Source organism: Trichogramma pretiosum, unplaced genomic scaffold, assembly GCF_000599845.2.
Source record: "Trichogramma pretiosum strain Unisexual culture from Peru unplaced genomic scaffold, Tpre_2.0 scaffold68, whole genome shotgun sequence".
In the NCBI taxonomy this organism is placed as follows: Eukaryota; Metazoa; Arthropoda; class Insecta; order Hymenoptera; family Trichogrammatidae; genus Trichogramma; species Trichogramma pretiosum.
In genome coordinates, this window is record NW_019641616.1 from 622975 (window position 1) to 649947 (window position 26973).

General features: G+C 44.7%; 1 protein-coding gene across 2 annotated transcripts in view; it reads left to right on the forward strand.

The window, feature by feature from the left end:
* Positions 1 to 26973, forward strand: part of LOC106651581 (autophagy-related protein 16-1) — a 339331-nt gene that overhangs the window by 296742 nt on the left and 15616 nt on the right. For both annotated transcript variants that reach the window (XM_014370143.2, XM_014370142.2), the window contains exon 8: positions 26159 to 26279. In XM_014370143.2, the coding sequence (XP_014225629.1) occupies positions 26159 to 26279 (121 nt within the window). The remainder of the gene's footprint in view (positions 1 to 26158; positions 26280 to 26973) is intronic.

The following is a 26973-nucleotide window of genomic DNA, read 5'->3' on the forward strand; positions in this document are numbered from 1 at the left end:
CATCGCGTAAACGAACAAAGCTTATTATTTCAAAGTAAAAATTATGCTTTTCGATCTGCCTGTCGCGATAACGTCGCGCGCGTAAGCACGAAAACACACACGTACACACGACTCGCGAGGCCTGCTACGCGCTGCACCTCGCACGTAATAAGAGGTTCGATGCACTTATTCGCACTGCTTCTGCTGCTCCTGCAGACTATGGGTAATTAGCCCTGCTGTTACTGCTGCTCCTGCTCTTACTTACTCTCATCAGAGATGCACGGAGCAAAGAAGTGCAACAACAACAACAACAACAACAATATCACACGAAGTAATTAGCATGAAAACAGTAAAGAGTCTCGTGCGAAAAAAAGGGCGGCACGTTGCTATTACCTCTGGCGTTGATTGCGGTCAAAAAATTAGTTAATTAAAATGGATCGTTACGGCATCGAGTTGCGAGCGCGCGCGTGACGACTCACTCTCTTCGCGCGTCGCCAAGACGACGACCTTATATACATTCATAAATGCGCGCAAATATTGTTTAATCACCATCATTTTGTCACTAACGTATACGCTAACGATACCATCATCGGATGGCGTCATGCAGCATGAGAAAAATTTCAAGCGCTAATCCCATGAAAGCGACCGAGGCTTTTAATTAATTAAGGAGAAAAAAAAGGCAAAGAAAAAGCAGAACAAGAAGAAGAAGCCAAGCTTATATACAGCGCCTGACACCATAGCTAAAGTATTCTTATTACCGAATTAAACTTAATTTTTTTCCCTTGCGGAGTACCGAAAAAAGACAAGTACCAACGTAGAGAGAGGAGCACACACGTTAGCCACACATGCTTAATATACACTTCGGTTGAAGACAATATTCTCACCGTTTATCACTGGAGATAATAAAGTGCAGTAGTAGCAGCAGCAGCAGCAGTAACGACTCAAGTACGTTTTATACTACTTTACGACGTCGTGCGAAAAGTGTCAGAAGTGATGATCGTGGAGAATTGCTCGCCGCTGCCACTGCTGATGAAGATGACGACTCGACGTGCCTGTAACTGATGCGCTGACAAGTCGCACGAGCCCCTTTATAATACCTGCGACTCTCTTTGTACGCATCGCTGTTTCCCATAAGTCGACGAAAAAAGGAGGGCGGCGTTTCGAGCCTCCGCCGAGACGACAATGTAAACATGCGGCCGAAAATTTTTCGCCTCTTGCGGTCAGCGTGCGCGCGCGCATATCCACTGCCTCTACAAATGCTGCAAACGAGGTGTTCGCGGTCGCGCTCTCGACAATATGGTAATTGGAAGGTTCCGGCTCTCTCACTCTCTGTAGCGTAGGTAAACACACGCAGCCGGTAGCGGATACCCGCGTTCATCGCTGCGCAGTGCAACAACAAAAAACTCGGCCGCGTCCTCACGAATTTGCATGTAACGCAAAATGAAATAATCGACGTATAACAAACAAACCCATATCGATACGCGGTCCTGCGTATTCACACACACACACACACACACACACACACACATATACACAGACCTGGCAGTTGTGGCTCTTTATTTTTTACCCCTCTTTTTTCCTCCAGATAACGTAATGATTAATGTTGAAAAGTTAATAACAGTGGTATTTTGTATAAACTTCATTAATCACGAGTATGCGCTGTTAATTACCCCGTAGGAATAGGATATATAATAGGTGGAGGCCGTGCAGCTGCATATGCATTACCCACACGAAGCGAGCTAGCGCTACCATATAACAGCCACGCAGTGCACTGCAGCAGCAGCTCTTTCTCGGCAGCCCCAAGTGATTAGGGCGAAATTCCGATCTAGGCAATAGCGTACACGTGCACATTTAAATTCTACTCGTGAGAGATCGTCGTCATCGCCGCCGCCTGAGCTGCGCCGAGGCACGAGCTTAATCGCCTCAGCCGCGAGATCGGCAAGAGATATATACATAATATTTTTCTCCCCAAAGACGCAAAAATGTTTCGTAGCTATATGTGCTCTCGGTGCGCGTCACAACTAAACCCGCGCGCGGCACAGCGCTAATGAGGTGGCGGCCGCGAGTGCCTCGTGCTTCGCGCGACAGTAGTAAACAGTTGATGGACTTTTGACTGCTCTCGCGCCGACCTGATAAACACGCCGCGTCATCAAGTCGGCAAGCAGCTATTTTCGCTGATGGCGTTGCAGCGCGCGCCTTTATATTTTCGTCGCGCTCGTTCGGTGCACCGTTCCGCCAGCCTGGACGAGTTAATTTTTCAATTGCCGCGCATTAATATGCCGCTGCTGCTGCTGCTGCTGCAGCTCAAGGCAGCTATCAACGGGGCGTCGCACACAATTTTTAATCAACCGCGTGAATTCGCGTTCGAGTGCGCGCAAACGCGTAATACCGAAGCAGCATACGCTTCGAGCGAGAGAGAAAAAGAAGGAGTTGCAGCGACAAACCGTTAAAAGACAAACGACGAATTAGCCAGCATAAAGTATAATGGCAAACTGTATAGCTATAATCGATATACACATAGACAAGCGCGAGCAATGCAGTGAGCTCCAGTTGGATTATGAACAAACGAGTACTTCTTTAAGGATATGTGAGCTGTGCTCGCAGCATATAGAAAAGAGCAGATGCTGAGTTTGTGTGTGTGTGCATGTGTATGTGCACGAGCGTGTATATACTCTAGGGAGGAGTGCACGAGATAAATTAATGGTGAGCATGTTCCGTTGCTTTTTGCACGAAGGATCGTTCGATGTCGCCGCTCTTTCTCTCGTGCTTACTTCTCTCTCTCACTCGTTAAAGTCCCGAGGGCGACGCCGTTTGCATTTCTTGTGCTTCGCTGCATATACATACACACACACATACGATATTGTGCAGCAGCAGCATGACTCCCTTTAGACCTTATTATTCTTGCTCGCACACCAGCCATCAGACACATTCGATCCTCGTAGCTCACTCTATGCTCTGCACTGCACTGCACACTGCACTGCAGCGATATAATACACTATGGAATGATAATTTGCTATATAGTGCACGAATGAGAGCCGAGAAAAAAAGAGCTGCGAGATAAATCCTGCGAATACACAGAGCAGGGAATAATGTCACGTAGAACTATGTGTGTGTGTGTGTGTGTGTGTGCAAGTGTGTAAAGACGATTCGAGAAGGGCGTAGCACGGCTTACATCGAGCTCGTTCATACACAGACACACACACAGAGCTACAGAGAGAGATGGTAATAGGTGAAGGTCGGTCGTCGGACAATTTTCTTGTCTGCTGCGCGTATAAAGGAGAACGAGTTGCATAACTGCATGCGCGCAGCAGACGTATATACCGAGTTGTTAAACTTTCTTTTCGTGCGCTTGAGCCTGTGCAGTCGTGAATGCGCCAAGCGACTCTCTCTCTATATACATATACCCACTCTCTCTCTTTCTCTCTCTTGCCTAGGCAACACCTCTGCGAGGCGAGCTTTCGAGCTCGGTACATAAACACTCTTTGCTCAGGCCAGCTCTCTAATGTCTGTAGCAAGGCGCGCGCGCGTCTATGCCTTCAGCCAACATTTGTCGACTTTATATGCAGCAGCACTGAAAGAGAGAGAGAGAGAGAACTAGAAGCTCGCGCGCGACGGATGTCATTTATGCCCGCGCGGATCTGCAAGCTCGTAAACCTCTACGGCAAATATGTTTTTAGCCCTTGCGACGAGAGCTGCGAAATGATCTCGCCGCATTTCTCCAGCCGCGTTCTATATATGTGTGTGTTGCTGCTGCATGCAAGCTGATACTGTACATCGTGCGGCACAGGTGCTCGCGCACTAGCTGTACAGCTACTTTCCTTTTTTTCCCAAACGTTTATTACAAATTTAACTGCTTCGCGTGGGGTTTTTTGTCGTTGTACGTTGCTTGCTGTGTTGCTGCGCTGCGCCGTGCTGCCTGCTTGACTGCCTCGACTGCCTCGACGAGCTTCTTTGCCAATTTCGGAAGCTGTCTTTTACTGCCGAGCCCGAGACAGCTGTCATGATTTCGCATTCGAACGCCGAGCGAATGAAATCAATTTTGTTCAATCATTTCCGACGTGCAGAGCCTTACGTTCTTGTTACGCTATTTTTATTTTTCCCTTGACTAACTTGTAAGGCGCGTGTGCACGAACCAGCACACACAACACATCCTTTTTCAAAGAGCTTTTTCGATTTTTCTTGCTCTCGCATCGAGCATCGCGCGGATTTTATTAAGCAACCTGCTGAGAGAGACAGGCTTGGGAATGCGTATATAGCTGCGTAAACCGACGAAAGAATTAATAACGCTCAACGAATGCAAAATAATCATTCACGCCGTTGCTGCGGTTTTTTGTGCCGCCACATGATCACCGTACGGTATTAATTGTGCCCGCACGGGGATCAGTTCGAAAAAGTGCATCAAGATGAAGCCTGTATACAGTATACGCGTGCGCCAGAGGGAGAGAGAGATAGAGAACAAAAGTCAGCAACATGAGAAAGCGAAAACATTTTTCCGCGCATACACGTAGCTGAGCACGCTGTACGTACATAGCACATACAAGCTTAGACAATTTTTTACCTCTAATTCGTGATATATACGGCTTGGGAGCACGAGTCATCCTCGCTTAATCTCGAACGATAAGCATCTGATCGGCTCATTCTCTCTCTCTCTCTCTCTCTCTCTCTCTTTCTCTTTGCACTGGCTGCAGCTTGGAAAATTCAATTCGAGGAACGGGTTGAACAACAACGGCAGAAAAAAATTTATTTATATTTATTTCGCGAATTTCCAAGTTGTGATGTACGATTTTGCGCGCGCTCGCTGCAGAGCATACGTGTAATTAAAAGTAAATATAGCGGGAGGAAAAATTTGTCTTTGTCGTTTGTCGCGCGAACGGCCTCCGATAAAGCTCTCGGCTGGCCTAACGGTTTGTGCCTTCACTCCCACGACACAGCAAATGGGCACTGCAGTAGCAGTAGTGGCTGCTTGGCGTCGGTGGCAGCAGCTGATAGCGCAGAAAAAACCTCTAGAATGCGTGTATTTAATATATACTGCGCTTACGAGCCAACCCGACACGCACCTATCAAGGGCCTCCACATACGATACACGTGTGCGTATGCAGTAAGCAATGTACAGAAACCGAAATATCTATCTGGCCACACGAGTGGACGCGAATAAATATAAATTTCCGTATAAGTGACTTATTCCGTATTTTCTACATTTAATTAAACTCGAGTGAATATATGCGCGTGATATCTATCCTCTCGAGCGGCGGTACACACATATATAGAATAAAAGCAAAACGTATTCGCGTAAAACTTAGTGCCGAGTTAAAAGATTATTTATTAGCTCGTAGCTCTGTCGTCCCTTTCCACTGGATTTTATTAAAAATATCTGTATTTCGCTGTGACGATTGCGAGCCGCGCGCGACGCAGGCTCTCCCTTATCGATTATGCCGCGGATGGCTCTTTGCTATCACTACGGGCCCATAGGTCGACAAAGTCGCGACGAACTTTTTTTTTCTTTTCCTGATACACTCGAGCTCGCTCCCGGAGTATTACAAAGGAGCTGCTCTGCTGCTAGGCGATCGAGCTGCAGCGTGGTGTTACTTGCTCCGGGACTCGCTTCAAAGGAAAGTTCATTATCATTACCGGTGCGGTGTGCGCAGTGTTTCGCGTTCGCGCCAACGTAATAACATCAAGAGCTCAAAGCAATTAAATAAAGGGCGAGGGTTATTTCGAATCAATTAGCCAGGCGAGTGGTAGCAGCTCCTTCCATAGTCTCGCTCTATATACAGTGAATAATTTTCAATCAAGCGACAAGCTCGTAAGAACATTTATTAATTTGCCCTCTCGTAAAACTACCGTCAAGACTCGACTCGACTCGACTCGACGATGATGAGGACGAGGACGAATTAGCTTTTTTGCACCTCGGCAATTCGATCGATTGTTGCCCATCGTTGTTGTCGTCGTTCAGGTGAGCTGATCGATACTTAATTTTTATTAGTTTGCATGCGCGCTCGCTCGAGAGTACGTGCGCACTTATATACGTACACGTGCATAATGACGATCATCGTCCGAGGAGAGCGAGAGAGAGAGAAGAAAAAACTTTTTTTTCGGTCTAAGAGGACGAGCACGACGACACTGCGTTAACATATACAGGGTGGGGAATAAATATGGAAACCCCTGGAAATTTCGCAGAATAAGTTGGGAAAAAAATCGAAAACCTCATATCCGACGTATTTTTTCACGGGGAATCCAATGGTGACCTTGAATTTGACCTTGAACATGACCTTCAAGCTCCAGCGACCCAAAAATCGATTTTTCAAATGTAACCCCCATTTTTTATTGCAGATTTGAAAAGAGCACAAAATTTCACGTCAAAATGTATGTTTTGTTTTTTTTTTCAAGGTCATTTTAAGGGCGTTACAGACGCAAATAAAACCCCAATTTAACCTAAAACTAAGTTCAAGTAAGGGCTTTTTTTCTCATTGTACCGCCTCCTAAATGACCTTAAAAAAAAAAAAAAAAATACATATTTTCACGTAAAATTTTTCACTCTTTTCAATGGTGACCTTCAATTTGACCTTGAACATAACCTATACTCTACGGTGAACCAAAAATCGATTATTCGCACGGTGACCCCCATTTTTTATAACAGATTTGAAAAGAGCACAAAATTTCACGTCAAAATGTATGTTTTGTTTTTTTTTTAAGGTCATTTAGGAGGCGGTACAATGAGAAAAAAAGCCCTTACTTGAACTTAGTTTTAGGTTAAATTGGGGTTTTATTTGCGTCTGTAACGCCCTTAAAATGACCTTGAAAAAAAAAACAAAACATACATTTTGACGTGAAATTTTGTGCTCTTTTCAAATCTGCAATAAAAAATGGGGGTTACATTTGAAAAATCGATTTTTGGGTCGCTGGAGCTTGAAGGTCATGTTCAAGGTCAAATTCAAGGTCACCATTGGATTCCTCGTGAAAAAATACGTCGGGTATGAGGTTTTTGATTTTTTTCCCCAACTTATTCTGCGAAATTTCCTGGGGTTTCCATATTTATTCCCCACCCTGTATAATGCCTATATATATATCTATTATGCGCCGTGTCCGACGAGACGTTAACACGCCGCTGGACATGCTAGTGCCATTTACATTATATTCGAAGGGAGTAAAATTTGCGACGCCGAGCTTATATGCGCTGCATGGCAATATTCTAGGAAAACTCGTTTTATATATATAGGTACAGGCGCATATATTCATCGAAGTATAGAGTCCGTTATCCTTTTTTGGCGTCGTGTCGCGGCTCGTCGTTAAAATTCGATAAAGCGTCGCAAGCGCGCGCATTATATGTATAGCTTCTTTGCTATGCAGATTCAGTTCGCGCGCGCAACTTTCTTGGCTAATGTCGCAGATGTATAATTTGTCTCGCTCGCACTACTCTCCGATTGGAATGCAAATTCGAGAAAGCAGCAGCAGGAGCATCATCCAGTCGATCCACGTTTGAGCTCCCGTTGAGCAGGGAAGAGCAAGAGAAAAAAAACTTAGCAATGGAGGAAAAAATGGCGTTTAATCGACGCGAAAAAATCTCGAGCCGCGGCTAAAAGTGTTTATGTAGCAGCTTTTTAAATGACTTGATAGAGCCATATATGCGGTAGGACATATCGTTTGGCTCCGGTCTAATGAGGAGTTATAAGCATGGCAAGATGTGAATATATACCGAGCCGCCCCTTTGCGTGTAAGCCTCTTCTTTTTTTCGCATGTAAAGTCAAGTCTTGCCCTAGATCATATCTCTTTTTCTCTGTTTTACAACATTCGCAATTCTCGCTTGATATCATACGTGTACTGACTTTTATGTGTAGCACTTGTGTGTGATATGCATGTGATTCTGCCCGATATATACACGCTGATGATGACGATGCCCTCGCGCGCATATTTACATAAGCCGCAAACGTCTTGGAAAAGTCCTTCACGTCGTATGCTGTATTTACTTACGCGTCGTAAAACACTCGTGAAGCGTCGACGTAATTTACTAATTTCTCCTGGCGGACATTCGGATAACGATAATTACGACGTGCGTACTTAAATTATACACACATATATCGAGCCCGAGCTTCAAGTAGCAATGAACAATTGGTTATGCGGGACTCGATAGCCTCGAGCTCTTGGACTTTTATGCGCAATAAAAAAGATAAAAAATGTATCTCGCGTCAAAACTATCGAACAACGTGACCGATGGAAAAGAGATTAACGCGAATCACTCTGGGCTCGCGCGGAGCAGCTGCAACTCGTACTCGATGGGCCGATGTAATTCATTACGCAACACTCGTAGAATGACGCAATCGTCGCCGCCGCAGCTGACCGATAGTTCGATATTATCAAAGGCTATTCGAGAGGCATCGTCGACGATCCATGTCCGAGCGATTCCAGAGAAATTCCTCCCGCAGTTGGAACTTTGTACAATAACGATATTAATTAACGGTCGCGATATCGCGCGCGCGCGCGCGACGCCGGCCTCCGATTTATCGTACATAAATCACATAATTGTCCGTGATTATCGTTCTATATTACAGCAGGCATTCGCGTCATTATTAATTACCTCGAGAGTATTACGGCGACCGTTAGGATACTTTGGGAGATTAGATAGAGGCAGCCGTGCACCGGGGGAGGCAGCTAGAGAATAGAGGAAGAAAAAAAGGCGAAGAAGACGACGAGGAGGAGGCAGATGAAGTAGGAAAAAAGAATAGGTTCTCACTCGCATGTGCGCGCGTGTAAAGAGGAAGTAGGAAAAAAAAGAAAGCAGCCGCGGCTACAGTAGCTAGGCAGGAACGAGAGAGACGAGAGAAGGAATATCTATACAACTTAATCGTCCAAGCTCACGCAAAAAGATGCTCAACCTTGAACTTGAACGATTTTACGTAACGACAATACACACGTGCGTATATGAGCGTGTATCCACCTGATGTTTTATTACACGACAAAGATAAGAGAGAAAAGAAAGGCGTAATGAACTCGCACCGACGCCGTCGCCGCCACGCTCTACAACATTACGGCATTATACAAGCGTAAAAGGAAATTGCGTGTGCTCGAAAATTACCTCATCTCTTTCTCTCTTTTTCTCTCTCTCTCTTTCGCGATCATTCGATTGCGCCGCTGCTCGTGTTGTAGTGTACGCGCCGAGCCGCGATTTTTCGCGAGAGATCATCGCACTCGCGACTGACTTGCGCGGCTGTTTTTGCGCTGCTCCTCCTCCCCCCTAGCATATATACGCTACATCGCTGGAATATCATTAATTTTAAAGAAACGCACATAAAAGCTCTGCCTGTATAAAAAGCTAGGACGAAACAGGAAAGAGTGCCAAGTGCCCAACGAGTCATTAATAATAATACCTACGCCCGGTGACTTTGGCTAATTATAATGGAAAATCAATTCATGCGGCCTGTACACGTACTTTGTACGATCCAGCGAGCCAATGACTATAAATATATGTACGCGTGCGCGGATAGTTAATGACCGGCTTATATGTGAGATCGGGCGCGCATATCTCGAGCTGTTTTCGTGTCTCTCCTCGAGGTTGACGCCCACGCGTCAAAGTACGCGCCACCCCTCGAGAGCCTCGACGGACGCCACCCCTCGGCCCACAGCTTTCATTTTTGTAGTGACACGCGTGTGCGCAACGCTCTAAGCCTCTGAGTTTGCGGACATTTTTCTTCTGAAAACAATATTTAGTCTTTTTTTTCAGCAGAGCTTCCACGTGTTGGCATGCTTTTATCCTGTGAATCATTCGAGCCATGTCACGTGGGGGGAGCTGCAGCTCATTTTTCACTTTCGCGAACGAACAAGACGATGCGCCCGAACAACAGCAACAACAACGCAACGACTCTTTGCACTCTCTGTGTATGGAGATCCACATTTTTTCCCATAAATATATATATACTAGGGGGCGTGCCCCCCTGCGCGCTTCGCGCGCCAACCCCCCTCGTTTACAATTTTATATGAGTATATGTTTAATAAGATAAAATTTTATATAATACTTGATGGTAAATTTATAGAAAAAAGTTTATAGAAATATAGAAATATATAATTATCACAATTATAACCCTATTATTTAAATTATTCTTGTACCAAATGAACGAAAGGTCATGTGACGTAATCATGTGATCGTCGCGTGATCGAAAGTTCAAAGTCACATAATGTTAACGTATAGAAAGGTCAGTCACTTGATGATCGCGTTATGGAAAGGTCAGAGTCACGTGATGATCATGTGATGATCGAAAAGGGTCAAGGATCAAAGTCACCATAATAATCACCACCTGATCAAAAGGTCAAGGTGTCGTGATAATCACGTGATCAAAAAGTCAAATTCAAATATTNATCGTCGCGTGATTGAAAGTTCAAAGTCACGTAATGTTAACGTATAGAAAGGTCAGTCACTTGATGATCGCGTTATGGAAAGGTCAGAGTCACGTGATGATCATGTGATGATCGAAAAGGGTCAAGGATCAAAGTCACCATAATAATCACCACCTGATCAAAAGGTCAAGGGGTCGTGATAATCACGTGATCAAAAAGTCAAATTCAAATATTTCGATCAAAAGGTCAAAGGTTCAAATGGTCAACATGGCAAAAGGTTACATGACCTCATTACGTGATCATCATGTGTCTCTGATCTTTCGATCACGTGGTGATCACGTTATGACGCATCGCATGATGAACGAATTATTTTATTCTTGTATAACAACGCTCAAGGTTACGTTATCATCAAGCGGTTCGTTACTTAACGTAACGTTACTTACGCACGTAATCGTCACTTGAACGAAAGGTCAAAATCACGTAATCGAAAAACCAAAATAACCATAATTATCACATTTATGACCCTAAGCACGTAATCGTCAAGTGAACGAAAGGTCAAAATCACGTAATCAAAAAACCAAAATAACCATAATTATCACATTTATGACCTTATTATTTAAATTATTCTTGTACCAAAACGCGCAAGGTTACACTATAATAAAATGTTTAAAATGGCGAAAGGTAAAGAGGTCACGTGACGTAATCACGTGATCGTCACGTGATCGAAAGGTCAAAGTGACATAATCAAAAGGTCTGTCACTTGATGACATCGTTATAGAAAGGTCACATGACCTTTTGNGACCGAATCACGTGATCATCGCGTAATGACGTCATGTGACCTTTCGACCGAATCACATGATCATCGCGTAATGACGTCATATGACCATTCGACCGAATCACGTGATCATCACGTGATGACGTCATGTGACCTTTCGACCGAATCACGTGGTCATCGCGTAATGTCGTCATATAACCATTCGACCGAATGGCGGCGATATTATCTTATAATATAGAGAGATAATAATCGAGAGTGGTTGAAAGAATATTTTTTGCCCTGCTTGTACGGCTCCCATAGATGTTTATCACCATGAACGTTAATTCATATTTTTTTCCTCGTAAGCGCGCGAGAGCGATGAAATGCGTATGTATATTCGCGCGTGTATGCACGTGTACTACGTTCGCGCGTCCTGCATTTTCATCGTATTTTCGGTGTAAACACGCCCCAGTGCCTTGGCTACTATCGCGTTTGAGAAATTCCATCCTATGAATATAAAATGCCCAAGGCACATAAACAGCAGCAGCAGCAACAGCCGCCGCATTAAAGGTACAAATTGCCCTGGTAATTGCGTAATATAGCATATTTTGTAAGCAATTATCCCAAATTAACCAATATTATTAAACATATTGGTACGTATAGCCGAGCAATCGGTCGAGCATGAGCCACCTCTCTGCGAAGCGCTTCCTGAATATCAGTTAATTACGAGCTCGTGCTTATAAATTTATAACAGCTAGAAGCAAAACTTGGCCTTTTCTAAAGTAGCGGCCTTGGACTGGAGAAAAAAAACAAACAAAAAAAGTAACGCCCTGGCGCGATAAAGAAACGCGTAGATAATTCATTTCGGTTAATAAAAGGCTTGATTCTATAACATTTTTCACTGATACCACTTTAGGTCTGACTTTAGACACCTCCGCCCTCGCGTTACCACCACCGCCGCCACTGCCGCTTTCGAAAAGTTTCTTAGGGTTAAATTAACTTCAGGTTCTCTCTTTATGCGAAAAGTTTCAGCGGAGGACATAATTTTATGACTTGCTACATTGCTCTCGTTTTCTCTTTCTCTCGATGTACAGTGTCTTAAAACGCCGTGCGCCGCCACCGTCGTCGTCCTTTTTTTGCCTGAAATTAACGATTATTATGAACGTCTTTACTAATGACGTTTTTCAAGTACATTAAATCCAATGCGCGCTCGAGAGAGAGAGAAGGAAGAGTAAGATGGGCACAGGAAAAAATAGAAGTTCGTCTTGTATATGCTAAAAAGTCGCGATGTTCCCGAGTTCCGTTTAATTGCGACGTACTTTAGGGGAGTCGAAAGAAGTATTCATAAACGCGGAAAGGTGTGCTGGAAAAAGTTTTTTATTTCTGGAAAATTTGTCGTAAATTGCGCGCATCTATGTAAAGCCGTGCACTATATTTGTATACGTAACAGGCCGTATACAGGACTACTATTAGGATTATTTATTCGATTCTTATTAGCGAAAGCGAGCTGGCTATAATTAGCCATCGGTTAATGGTCTAAATCCATTTACGTTTGCCGGCCGTGCATTTGTAAGCTTGTTACGCGCGCACTGCCGTGTTTAATGTTAAATTTTGCCATAACACTATTTCACCTTATTGATTTGATTATTACATAGTATCTGGCGGCTCGCGTATAATATAAGTATACTTGCGCTCGCGTGGCAGCTGCCTCGACTGCATGCGCGCGCGCGCGCGCGCACTCGAGAGGTGAGCGTTTCATTGGCGATTCCATGGAAACTATAATGCCATTAGCATATTATTATTGTTATCGTTAAGCCGCAAGTATTATAATGTCTCTGCGGTATTATAAAATCGCGGAATGGCTGAATCAGGTACAAAAGCCAACTGCGCCGGTAGAGAGGCAATGCGCAGCTCGGCGCGGCAACACGCAGACTCGTCGAATTATCAGCTATAACATAGTTTGAACGACAAACTCGACGAGTAGTCTTGACGAGAAATAGAGAGAGACAGAGCGAATATGCACGCGCGCATACGTCATAATAGCCAATTAGTAGGCAAAGTATAATCTGGCGTTAATTTGGGGATTTACGGGTAAAATTCCCTGCTATTCCTGGCAGTTGCGAGCTGCACTTGGGGGGCTGGTGTGCACAGCTTACATGCTCACGAGCTATTGTAATTCCGTTAAAGCGATACATATCATTCCTCTAAAGCGATTGAAATAGAGCCGCATAAGTCTTTTGAGTTATCAGAGAAATTAAATCTGTTGCTGCTGCTAGACGCGCTTCGAGCTCGATAGCTCCATTAGTCGAGTAATATCGCGCGAGCTGCTTCGGTGTAAAATCGATTAATAATTACGGCCGGGTTAAAAATAGCCGCTGCACACCCGCACGCTCGGCGCGGCCGACGCGCGCACAATAAAGCGCAAAACAATTGTCATCGAGTCGGACGTTTACGCATGTAGCAGAGCGAACTAGCCGCTCGGTAATAGTCGCGTACCTCATAGCCATTCTCTCTGTTCCTCGTGGCTGTTTCTCGTCGCTCGGACAACACGTGCATGCACGCACGCAGTCCCGCGCGCGCATATAAGTATACAGATGAGCTCGCGAGCGCATGTACACGCCAGGGCAAAGTATGAGTGCTGCTGAGAATGAATTTGCATTGGATCAATGTACAGGGCTGCATGTATGCTCTATGCATGCTCGGCTGGAGAAAGAGAGAGATAGAGAGAGAATGAGAGAGCAAAGTCAATGGTGCGCTTTCTTGCGCTTCCCGCGGGCAATCACGGCCTTGCGCGCACTCGAGAGCTGCGTTTGTACATCTCGACGCCTATATACATTTCCGCTCGACCTTGCGCCTTACAAACGCGCGCGAGTACGACTGCGCGAGCAGTGCGAGCTATTAACGGAATGCTCTTTGCCATCGTCCCAACCAACTCTTCCTCTCTCTCTCTCTCTCTCTCTCTCTCTACGTGTAATAGCTCTGCAAGTACGCAACTCGCGCATTATATTACTCGCGCATCCTTATAAATAAACAATCCGTGACTTCTCGTAAAAATGTCGTTTGTTCCGAGTCGAGAGCACGCGCGTGTTTGTAAGGCCCTTTTTCCAAAGACCCGCGGTACTCGGGCTTCTGTTTAACCGAGAGGCTTTTTGAGAAATCGCATGTCACCAGCGCCCCAAGACCGATCGCAGCTCCTGCGGCAACGGCTACCTTTTTCGCGAGATTTTTGTTTCAAATGAAACTTCTTTAGGCGCATTGGGTATTGACTAGTTAACCTGCAAAACTCGAGCGAAAGACGCGCGTTATAATCCTGAAATATAGACTCCTTAGAGTTAGAATCTTTCGCGCAATGTAATTGGTTTTGTTGGAACTTTACTTTTAACTGCTGTTTTGAAACATCTGTTGAATGATAAATAGACCATCAATGTATGTGTTCATCAGGTAGCAAATAGGTGTGGAACAAGAAAAGTCCGTTTTTGTATTCTTCGGGTACGAGCTTCGAATTTCACACCTAGATGTCATAATCGATTCCAAACACAAAATGATAAAGTTTTGAAATTATATTTCAGTAAAATTTTCGAATGTATCGTCGTTGGACCTGATCCATTATTAATTTGTAATCGATTCAGTAGAAAACTATTGCAATTGCGGCTGGATGGCACATACTTTTACGGAGTCTACTTGGTTGTCCTGTAGTACAGGCAAGTAGACATCGTGCGAGCCTTACTGGTAAACGGAGCCAATCCAAACTACCGGAACTTATGATCAGCCGACTCTTCTCTATGCGCTTCTTCGATAACGTTTATGTGTCTACAGTTCTGTCTGTAATTTTGACTGTAATAATTCCTGCCTGAGCAGAGCATTGCATGACCCTGCAACGCGCATAGGCGTGCTTCTGTACACGTGGCAAATTTAATGTCTACACCCCCTAAAGTCACATTATGTAAAATTCATGCTCAATATCTTATTCAGGTTGTATACATCATAATAGCACTGCTAATATAGACTGACGTGGTCATCGAATTTTCTTCGTGTATGCATGAATTATCAGCCAAGATAATTCGTGCACGCTGAGATCGCAAGTTATAGTCGCTTTCGAGGATCGCGTCGAGGCATTCGAGAAGTCGAGTTGGTGGATACTAGCGTACACGCATGCACGTATCGAAATACCTGCAGCGCAGTTCGGAAAGACGTTTTAATTAAAATTTCTGTCAAAAGCTGCGGGAAATAGCTGCAGCGCATGTCGATTGTTTTTAAGCTCGAGCCGTATTCGCACTGCAAGCAGTACAGCTATTTTAGCGCATTCCGTCCAATCTCGAATTAGTTATCTTTCAGCTGTGCAATCTCTTTCTCTTTCTCTCTCTCTTATATAATTTAATTGTATGCATAATATGGCTGCAACTTCACGCATACCTGATATTCGTTCGCGTGCGAATGTGCGCACTTATATGCGCGTGTGCGCAGGTGTGAAGCTAGATGTTTAATCTCGAATTACGGTTTCACTGATGCATCAGCTTTTTCTGCGTACTGTGCGCGCTGCAAGCCTTCTTGTTTTTCCTCGTCTTCTTCTTCTTCTTATAAGCAGCGGGAAAAATGCGCAAAGTCAATAGGATATTTATGCTCGTTGGATATATAAATTTAATACGGCGCGCGCGTTGAAGCTGTAGCGCGTATATTTCAGGCTAAACCGAAAGCGGAACTTGTGATTTAGAAATTTTTTGCTCGCTTCCACCGTCGTCCGGCGCGCTGGATCAATCCATGATGATAGGTTCTCTTGCTCCTTCGTCGAGGGACGTATATACAGTACACACGCGCGTCGTATGTGTGCATAAAGGATCATCGCTGCATATATATGCACGGTACGTGTATTACGTTACACACGAGGCAGCCTCGGACTCGGGGCTCTTGACTGCATACACACACAGCCTCGATCCTCGCACATGCGTGCGCCGGGCATATACATTGCGCAAGCCCTTACTTAAATGACATGTGGCGCGGATCTTTCGCGCGCGGCATGTCTACGAGAGAGGCATTACCCTCTTAATCGAGAGGTTGGAACAAGTGAGGCCACGTATATGTACAGCAGAATGTCTTTGTCCGAAGGGCGTTTTTGCATGCATATGAGGCATTTCATGCGAAGTGTCCTAGCGCTTCGCCGCGCGGCCCAATTAAGCGAAATCACTCAGTTTTTAACTCACGTAAAAAGTATCAAAATATACTCAGAAAAAATAACTAACTAATGATTTCGATAGGAAATTTCCTCAGCTTTCCGATGGTGTGGTCAGATTTTCCGAAATTTTCCATTTTCCCCGGAAAAATTTGACATAAAGTTTAAAACGCAAATATCTCAAAAAGCCCATTTTTAAGATTTTTTTAAATAGTCCCAATCGAAAGCTGAGGAAATTTCCTAACTGTATGCAAGTTTTCAGAGTGTGCAATTGATTATTACTTAGTGAAACACAGCTGTGAACATCGGGCGCTCGGCCGCGCGGCGGTATGACGCCAGCCGCCGCGCCGTCAGCCATCGCGCGGCACCCACTGCCCTATTCTTGTGTATGACACGACTCTAATTTCTCTTTAAAAATTAAACAAATACATGATTTCGATGTATTTTTTTCTCAGCATTTCAATGGTGCGGTCAAATTTTCCAAAAATTTTCGTTAATTCCAAAAATCGTTTAATTTTCAACTCGCTGTAAAAGTACCTAAGTGCACCTTGAAAAATAACTATCACTCTATTCCGATGGAAAATTGTCTCAGCTTTCCAATGGCGAGGTCGAATTTCCCGAAATTTTCCATTTTCACCGGGAAAATCGTCGAGAACTCTATAAAACTGACTATCTCAAAAACGACTGAATATTTTGAGTTAGAAAGTTTATGTCAAGTTTTTCCGGAGAAAATGAAAATTTTTGGAAAATTTGACCGCACCATTGAAATGCTGAGAAAAAAATACATCGAAATCATGTATTTGTTTAATTTTTAAAGAGAAATTAGAGTCGTGTCATACACAAGAATAGGGCAGTGGGTGCCGCGCGATGGCTGACGGCGCGGCGGCTGGCGTCATACCGCCGCGCGGCCGAGCGCCCGATGTTCACAGCTGTGTTTCACTAAGTAATAATCAATTGCACACTCTGAAAACTTGCATACAGTTAGGAAATTTCCTCAGCTTTCGATTGGGACTATTTAAAAAAATCTTAAAAATGGGCTTTTTGAGATATTTGCGTTTTAAACTTTATGTCAAATTTTTCCGGGGAAAATGGAAAATTTCGGAAAATCTGACCACACCATCGGAAAGCTGAGGAAATTTCCTATCGAAATCATTAGTTAGTTATTTTTTCTGAGTATATTTTGATACTTTTTACGTGAGTTAAAAACTGAGTGATTTCGCTTAATTGGGCCGCGCGGCGAAGCGCTAGGACACTTCGCATGAAATGCCTCATATACATGGCTACAGTGCAGAGAGGTAGAGGCGCTCTCTCTCTCTCTCTCGCTCGTGCACGTAGCCAGAGGCGATCACGACGCACAAGCTCAAGCGCCGAGTGAACTTTCGTATGGGTAATAATAATCACGAGAGCAAGAGCTGAGCTGGCTAGTGTATTCCGGCGTAAAACTACTCGAAAATAAGGGGTGTATGCGCGAGATCTATCTTACTCTCTCTCTCTTTTCCTCTCTTCCTCTTCTGAGCTCTAGCAGATTATCGCGCCAAGTTCGGACAAGCGTGTATGAGTGTGTGTGTGTGTGTGTTTCGTAGTTCGACCTTACCAAGTTATAGATGGTGTTTAGCCTTTATGTTTCGAGCACGATATAAGCGACGTTGTATATCGGCTCGGGGTATATACAAGCGAGCGACCATTACCTAAACTATAAGCCATGCGCTTAGACGGCTAGTATACGACGGCCGCCACCGTGGCTGCAGCACCACGTTTTTTTCTCGCTCTTCGATGAAAATTTCCTCGTGCGGCTTTTTGTCTACGGCGACGACGACGACGACGACGACGAGGTTATTTTCGCCGCGTTAATACGTAATTCGTGAACGGGAAAACGACGCGAAGGAAAAATGTTGCCTGGCTTGACTTTTGAGAAATCTCGCGTGAGGTCTTGTTCGCTCTCGCGACATCTCTTCCTTTTTTCTTCCTTCGCCTGATATATACCGCAATGTACGCATTGCTACCAGACGAGATCTTCTCTCGCGATCCCTTAGAATCTTGAAAATCATCCGCCAAGTCATTCTGCGCGTCGCAGCGCGATACGATCGTGTGTGTGTGTCTGTGTGTGCGCGCGCTGAAAAAAAGAAAAAAAAGATAATGACTTTCGTGGAGATTTCGCGCGGCATATATCACAGATAGGCACACACGTGCTGCTATTTCCTCGCGCTTACATACGCGCGGCTCCGAGGCTGGAAAAATAATTTGCTGAAACGTCGCCGAAGTAAATCAGTTTGAGTGTATTACCTGTTTAAGCTAAGACTCTGTATTACAGCATACTCTCTCTCTCTCTCTCTGGTATAACGATCAGCTTTGCGGATATCCATTCGTGCAGTGCAGTGATAGTGCAGCGCGAACGCGATACGCTGCGAGCGGAGCATCGGCTTCTCCCGTATATTTTTCACGCATCTGTGGCGTGTGTGTATGTGCAGAGCAGAGCAAAGCAGCACTCAGTTGTCGATTCACGCCGTGCATAAAATTCACTCGCGTGCACGGAAAATGTACTGTATATCGAAAAATGCGCGCGAATAAAAAAAGAAGAGGACGAGCCGATGGCAAGCTCAAGAGCAGCGTATCAAGATATCCATTAGGTACGTAGCATGCGCGACCGATAGCTACGATAGAGAAGTGCAGAGCGTGGGGGGGAGGGGGATAAAACACAGTGGCAGCGGCACGAGCGTCGAGTGGAAAATGTAATCAAGAATATTATTTAGCGAACGAGCCGGGCGCGCAAAAAGTCGCGCGACATAGACGCGTCTAATTACCCGCGTGTATATAATACCAAGTCAAATAAATACGTATACTACGTCGCCGAGCGAGCGAGATAATGACGTCGGCGTGGCTATGCTCGGAGAGCTAGTGCACACACGCAGTTTCCGTTTGTCTAAATCATCCCGTGAAGCACATGGCTTCGAGTGGGAGTCTTGAACCTTGTATTGTAAAATAAAATAAAAATAAAATAAAAGAAACGAAGCACAGGCAGATACGCACGAGCTTTGGAACGAGGAAATGGTCCTCTCTGGCGCGGGCTTACACGACTAATCATCGCTGCATATATACATTCCCTTCCTCCCCGTACACGTTGTATTACAATTGCGCGCGAGAACAAAATGCAATGCTCCTTACCGGCTGCTCTACGTGTACTTGCGAGAGGACTGTACGTACGTGTATATGTTTGCGTGTATGTGTGTGTGTGTGTATCCATATACATATCCGGAACGGCTTCAATCCTCTATATCATGTCTTTGAGAGTACTCGCGCGAGCATACGAAGGGAGAGGGACTTTTACGAAATACCGGTTGAAGTGTTCCTGTTCGTATATAGCATGTAAGTGTGCATGTGTGTGCGCGCGCCTGTGTGAGCTGCACCGCGACGATGATTACGTGGACTACGATGGGAAAAAGAGTCCGCAGTTGTCTGCTTAACGGCGATTAAGCATCGACTACACCGCGAACATGATCGACGACGACGACAACGACTACTGCAGCTGCTGTGGCTGCCGTTTTGCGCTTGCAGTATAGTCTAACGAACTGCCGCACAGCCCAGACTGGTTAACTAATGGACTGACCTTATGTCATCTGTATAGCAGCAGCTCAAGCCAACAATTCGGATGTGTTTGCTCTGAAGCTTTTCTCGACTTTGATGTGACTCGTATCGTGTTACACGCTCACGTCTCTCTCTTTCTCTGCTGTGTATGTTTACTTAGCGACTCCGACCCACGATTATTAATATTCTCGCGTGTATCCACGCCGTATTTTTCCGACAGGGAAAAACCTACGCACTCGAGAACGGCGTAAAAAAACACGGCTAGTACACCTTGTAACGCACGCGTCCCTGAACGTAGCCAACTAAATTAATAATATAACCGTGTTCAGCGCGTGAGTTGCAACTTGCTTAAATATTATTGTACGCCGGAGCTCCGGCAATGCTCGTTTTTGCACGACCCTTACACGCTTTGATCGATGTTTTCTCTAATCTTTATTTGATTAAGCTCTCCGCTGCGTGGCGGCGATTTATTGTCTCAATTTACCCGACGCGTCTAACGGACTTGTCGTCTTAGAAAACTTTAACATAATTCAGATTTCTTTATATTTCAAAAGCTTATGCGAGATTTCAAATCGCAGCTCCATAGTAAATCCAATTAATCTATTTTTACGCATTCCGAATTCATAATAAGAAAATCGGTTTACCTATTGCAAGTCCAATTTTTTTTTCTCTTCGTTGCGCGATCGTACGCCACTGGTTAATTTTAATATCAAAAGAATCGTGGATGCTCATACGTATCGGGTATCACGAAACCTTCGATTCTCACACTTTCGATTTTTTTTATCATGGAGTCTGCAGACGCGCATAAAGCACATGCGGAAATAACGATACGATGAAAAGCATAAAAGCTTTGTGCATTTATTTGATGTTTTTTTTGAAAACCATATTTGTACGCTAATGTAGCAGCGGCGTAACAGCTACTTCCTTTGCCCAAGTCAACATTGCTACACAAACACAGGTATATAAGAGAGAAGCGGAATACACACACTCATCTCTTATACATAGGATCGGCCATTCTGCTAGTTACCGCACATTGTTCAGAGTGTATTACACGAGTGCGTTATGCACTTCTGAAAATTTTCATTCTCATAGCCGCCTGGTATTACATAAATATTAGCTCGGATAAAATCTCTCTGGAAGCCAGCATTGGTTCTTCTGCTGCTTGTTGCTGCTGTTGTTGTTGATTTTACGAGGTATCTCGAGCGCCGGTTGACCGTTACAACAGCGAAAATTACAAACGCGAAGACGATATGACGCGACACTGCCGCGATCGCACAAGAGCGACGACGACGACGACAACGACGAAGGTACGACGTAGGACGCGGTAATAGCCGAGCGATTGTTTTGCACGCGAACACGTACACGGCAGGCAGCGATATTATTCCAGCTGTTGGTAGCGATACATGTGCGCTGCGCTCGGCGATCCACCGCCAAGAAGAGAATCGCGACGGCTTATTACTATTCATAAATTCCGCATGTGCAGTACGTGTATCGTGGCGTCCATTACCTATATATCGCTCGCGCGCGTATAAATTTCACGGCCCCGATGTAACGAAATCGAAATATAATTCGTTATCTGCCGCGAGAATCTGCCGAGATGCATATAATATAAAAGATGCGCGAGGATAGCAGCGGCATTACTGCGCGCGAGTGCGGTCGAGGAAAGCTGCATTGCGTAACGATCCTCGGCTGGCCGTGTGTGATTCATTTGACAGGGGGCATATACGCGTGTATGTATCTGGCCTTTCAGCCGATCTGGAGAAACGACTTTTCGCGTCTTTTATTATTTTAAATGCGTATCGTGGCGGCCACGAAATAACTTGTCATCGTTATAAATACGATATAAAAGCACAAGCCATTACTCGGCTCTGTGTATAAAGCTCAAGTATAACGTATATACGATGTAATCTCATTTTTGCGCTGTTCTCTCGCTGCGCTGCAGATGATCGCCGTCGATAATGATATTAGCTCTAGCGAGCTCAGCTTCTCTCACCGTAATACACGTGTACTTTAATGAACATTTTGTCTAAAGTCAGTCATCAACGTGATCGCTCTGTGTGTATATATATAAATATTTTTCTGGGAAAAAAGTCTTCCCCTTTCTCGTGGAGGAGTCGCACGAGAGTAGCGGCTGTATGGCATCATACCCAGCTGCGATCCTTTCTCTGTCGCTCTCGCGCGCGCGCAACTAGTTACACGTATGAAATAATCTATTATCTAGCGGCTAAGAAGAAGAAGAAGAAGAAGAAGCGAGGCAGCGCTCGGAAGGAGGAGCAGAGCGAGAGAAGAGAGTGAGTTATCTGGTGCGGGGCATTGAATCGCCAAGGCCGCGGAGCCGAGCGCGGAAGAGTCTCGCCGGTCGTCGAACTCGATGCGTGCGCTATGTAACGCCTGCACAGTGCACCGCGCACGTATGTCGTACGTATACGCAGCTCGATATTTTTGCCTGGCACACTTTGTCGCGCTCGAGGTTGGATTTTTTTTTCTTTATCAATCGAGAGCTGATTTTCCAAGCTCGAGCGCGACACGAATTTCTGTCTTGTAAAATCGATCGTAGTAGTACGGTACAGGCACCTTCACCAGGAATGCGCATTCACCTGCAATTTCAAACGCATCACGATGTTGCCGACTGTGCTCTGTGGAGTAGCTCTACGCAGACTCGAATTCAAAGGTTTTAGCTTCTCGAGTACCGCACCTACTCGCGTGACCTCTTTCGGGACGTCATTATTTATGCGTGTAAGCCTCGCATCCCCCTTTGGCTTTCCAACTTGTTTTTTTTTTTTTTTTTTTTCATTCAACGCGCAGTCGAGTTTTTCTACGTGTGACGACGAACTTTGCCGCGGGATTCTTTATTAATTTTTTTTTTCATTTTTTTCCCCTCCCTTACGTACACGTACATCGATATTGCGTAATTGATATGCCCTCTGAGCTGCTTCTGCCGCTGCTCCCACTACTACTACTACTGCTGCTACGTCGCGATATGATACATACATTCATTATTGTATAGATGCGCCAGCTCGAGCACAGGTTTTTCTATATCTTTCCATATACAGCTATGCTTTTACCGAGGGCTCGCTCGCGCCCGCGTCTATATCATATGCACGTTTATATTAAAATACGCTGCAGGCAAGGCGCTTTCTGCGCGCAATAGAGCTGCAGAGCTGCGCTTTTGTTTTTTGCGTTTATCCGCTTCTTTTTTGTTGCTGCTGCTGCTGCTGCTGCTGCCAACGCTTTTTCTTCTTCTCTCGCAGGCTCTCTTTCTTTCATTCTTTTTTTTCTCTCAAACTCGAGTTACATCAGCTTATTTGTGCCCGCAAGCCAGCCTATCCCATATAATGTATATAGCTGCTTAATTTTTCACTCGGCTCGTATTTTTCTATAGAAAGAGAGAGAGAGACAGAGAGAGAGAGAGAGAGAGAGAGGTAGGGAGCTGGGACAAATGAAAGAGGAGTTAAAAAGAAACAACTGATTGTGCGTGCACACGGATCTATTATAAAGCCCGAGAGCGCGGGACTTTGTTTAGTAATTAGACGCATAGGGCCTGCGAGGAGTAGCTGCCAAGACAGCCTCATGAGAGATTGGACTGTGTACATTATCCTACCATTTTTTCTTCATTTTCTTCTTTCCTTTCGAGCTCCTCTATCTTGAGATATATAGGCCCAGCTCTCGCATGCATATTATCGTTGTTATAATATGCGTCGAGCGCGAACGAGAGAAAGAGAGAGAGAGAGAGAGAGAGAGAGAGAAGAACGTAGAGTCACGCTACATTGCACATATAATGTAATTCACGTGGAGCGCGCGGCGAACAATTGATCGATTTATACATCGGCGCTCAATGAGGGGACTCCCTCCTTTCCTCGCGTGCATCAATTTTTCTGCTCTCTGGAACGTTATGCGTGCATGTGTGTGTGTGTGTGTGTGTGTGTGTGTGTGTGTGTGTATTCGCTATCGAGTTACGCGCGCGCGCGCTCATATATATTGTGTATATATGAATAATCCAAACGAATGCATTACCGCGAAAAGCGAATGATAATAGAAGCTCGAGCCGAGAGTAGTGCAGTACCACTCGCAACGGTACAAGCATTAGCGTTACGTTATATATTTATATTCGCTGTCTTTTCTCTCTCGCTCCCCTCCTGGTACTGGTACTTTATGCACGTATGCGTTATGTACAGTGGGTGGCATGTGTATAGGCTACGTACGTTACAGCGTCTCGAGCTCGCAGCTCCCGACTCGTGTCCCGCGATCAGAGAACGCTTTCCTAGAAGATATCGGTAAAGTTCGCGTGTGTGCAGCAGCTTTGAGCATAAAGTAGTCCTCGCCTACGAGGTCACGAAGCAAACTTTTTCCTCTCTCTCTCTCTGTTGGTATTACATACGTATGCACACGTTTCTTTCCAACCCCCCTTCCAACCTCCCCGTTTTTTGCTTCAGTTTCCTTCAAAACTATGTAATATTACTGCGATGATGCGGTAAAAGACTTTTCTTGGCCCGTTGTCATACCTCTTGCCTGGCGCTGCCGCTGCTGCTTCTTCTTCTGCTGCTTCTTGGCATAAAGAAGAAACGAGTGCGTGGAAAGAGAGTGAAATTTTACGATACTTCGGACTGGCTCTTGTTGGAACTTTAAATTGCCAAGATGCTGACGTAAACTCCACTGAATACCGGAATAACTTAACCTTCTTTTCTTTATTCCGACTGTATTCGTGTGTCCGTGTGCATCTCTTTCTTTTTCTCGCTCTCTTTATATGTATACATGTATATGCAAGATAAGAGAAAAGTTTTACTTCATCAGTTATAGCCAGACGAAACCTGCATTCCCCAGCATGTATATTTTTTCTTATCCAAACTTTCGTTTCAATTTTATCGCTTATTTTAGCCCCATAATCGAGCTTTACAAAGTAAGCGATCTTCGTCGTCGCACAGCTACTCCATAATCATTTAATTTCGCCCTCTAAATCAATTAAACGAAAAGTTTGCAAGATTTAGCGCTGCGTTTCGAAGAAATTCGATAGATAAGAAAGTTGAGACTGCTTGTACTTATATGTAAACTAAAGAACTCAAGTGAGAGAGAAAGAGCAAAGTTATTTTGTTGCGATCCCATATTATCTCTCTCGAGATGCAACGTCGTCGTTTGCGCTATTCAGTTTCTAAATTATAGCAATATTATTCCAAAACAACGATAATAGAAATAAAAAAAAAGTAACCGCCATAATTTTAGTGAAAGAGTAATGCAGAGACGATTGTTCTGGCTGGTTGATCGTGCAGCTAGCGTACGAAAAAAACGAGGGTGCGCCATAAAAAAGTTGTTCGGAAAACCTTTCGGTTGTACGTTACCTTGAAAGAAAACTTAACTCTTCAAAGTAAACGAAAAAGCCGACCAGGGGCCCTCTCAACTTACCAGCTTGTACATTAAAAACTTTGCTTTCCAATATACCGAGCTCCTTCCTCGTTCCTCTTTCTCCTCCCAGTGCAAAACAAATACAAATATCCGCGAAGAAAAAAAATTCTCCTGTTTTTTTTGCCAAAGTTAACGTGATCGAGTAGATTCATTTGTTCGTTAAAAATGGGAAAGATGGTTTAGCGCGCAAGATGCATGATCAACAGCTTCATGAAATAGCTGAAGAACTAGTATGCACACACATGCACGCACTTAGACAGAGTGAATAGATCATTAATAACAAATATGTTGGTATATGCACTATGCACAGCCACCCACTGTGTAAACCATCAATAAGTTTAATCTACTCGCATTAATAATCGACAACATGGCGTAAAACACACAGACGCGCGCGCAGATAGATCGCTTATTTATAAAACTCGTCTTCTTAGATCTCGGCCGCGCTTAGCCGCGTGCTTGCGTGTGCTCTCCTTTGCTTATTCGACCAGTATTTATAATATTTACAAAGGGGACCTACGTGTCTCTGTCACGCGCGTGTGTGGCAATTTAATAAGAATATCAAATTCCGGAAGCAATCACGGCCCATCAGATTTCTTGATAAATTAATAAAATGCCCACAGCCACCCCGATTATATGAATTATTTATCAATTATCGGCCGCGTCCCGCTGCTCCCGCCTTGATTTATTCTCCATTATACCCATTGGAAAAACGCCACGTCGTTAATAAATTAGAACTTTTATAATCCCACCCCGAACATTCGACACGTCTCGCGGTGTGCAAGCTATGTATGCGCACCGAAACGCTTAATATGAAAAGAAGAAAAAAAAAGAATTAAAAGCTCGCGCAACGAACTTTTCCGCTCAATGGATCTATAAAAAAAAGAGAGAAGGAAGCGAAAAAGAAAGCTGCGGAAGCTCTAAATTGAAGCTCTTGTCTGGTTCTTTTGTTGCAGCACACTCTCACGGGCCACAGCAACAAAGTGATGGCAGCCAAGTTTCTCGGCGATGCGACCAAGGTGGTCACCGGCAGTTACGACCGCACCCTCAAGATCTGGGATCTGCGAAGCAAGGCTTGTAAGTTTTACATCTTTTCAGCCTCCCCTTCTACCTCGACCTCGCTCAACGCGCTTATAACTTTGAAAAAATCGATAAATTCTTCCGTAAGTAATATGTATGTAATAACGAGTCCGCTCGGGGTTAAAATTTTGTTAATTTTACAATCCGGCCGGTGGAAATTTGCATTAAGTGTCGGGCCAAGCCGTAAATTGTCACCTTGAGCCGCTCCTGTTAAAAGCTCGGCTATAGCGCTGTAAAAGCATTATAATACGAGGCGCGCGTGTGCAGCTATCTAAAATCTCCATGGACCACTGCTTAAAAATGTATAAATACGCGCCGCATATACGTACTAAGCATTACGATAATTGTTGAGAATCACATGCGAAATTTGGCCAGATGCCCTACAGTGCCATTGCACACACCCACACACACTGGCGTTCGTAGAGCACACAACCCCCGGCCGTTATCGCGCGCGCAAAATCTCATTAGACCTGCAGCTATATGCGCGTAAACAGCTTTAAAATTTTGACACTGACTCGTTTCTCTACGATAATTATAGCACGTACGTACGTACGTAGAGTTTGGTGCGCGTGGAGCTCGTTGATGATTTTCTCGTTTCTCGTTTCTCACGCGTAGCAGCAACAGCAACGACGGCGGCGTCAGTGGTGGTGGTGGTGGTGGTGGTAGTGGCGCGCACAACGCGTAACACACG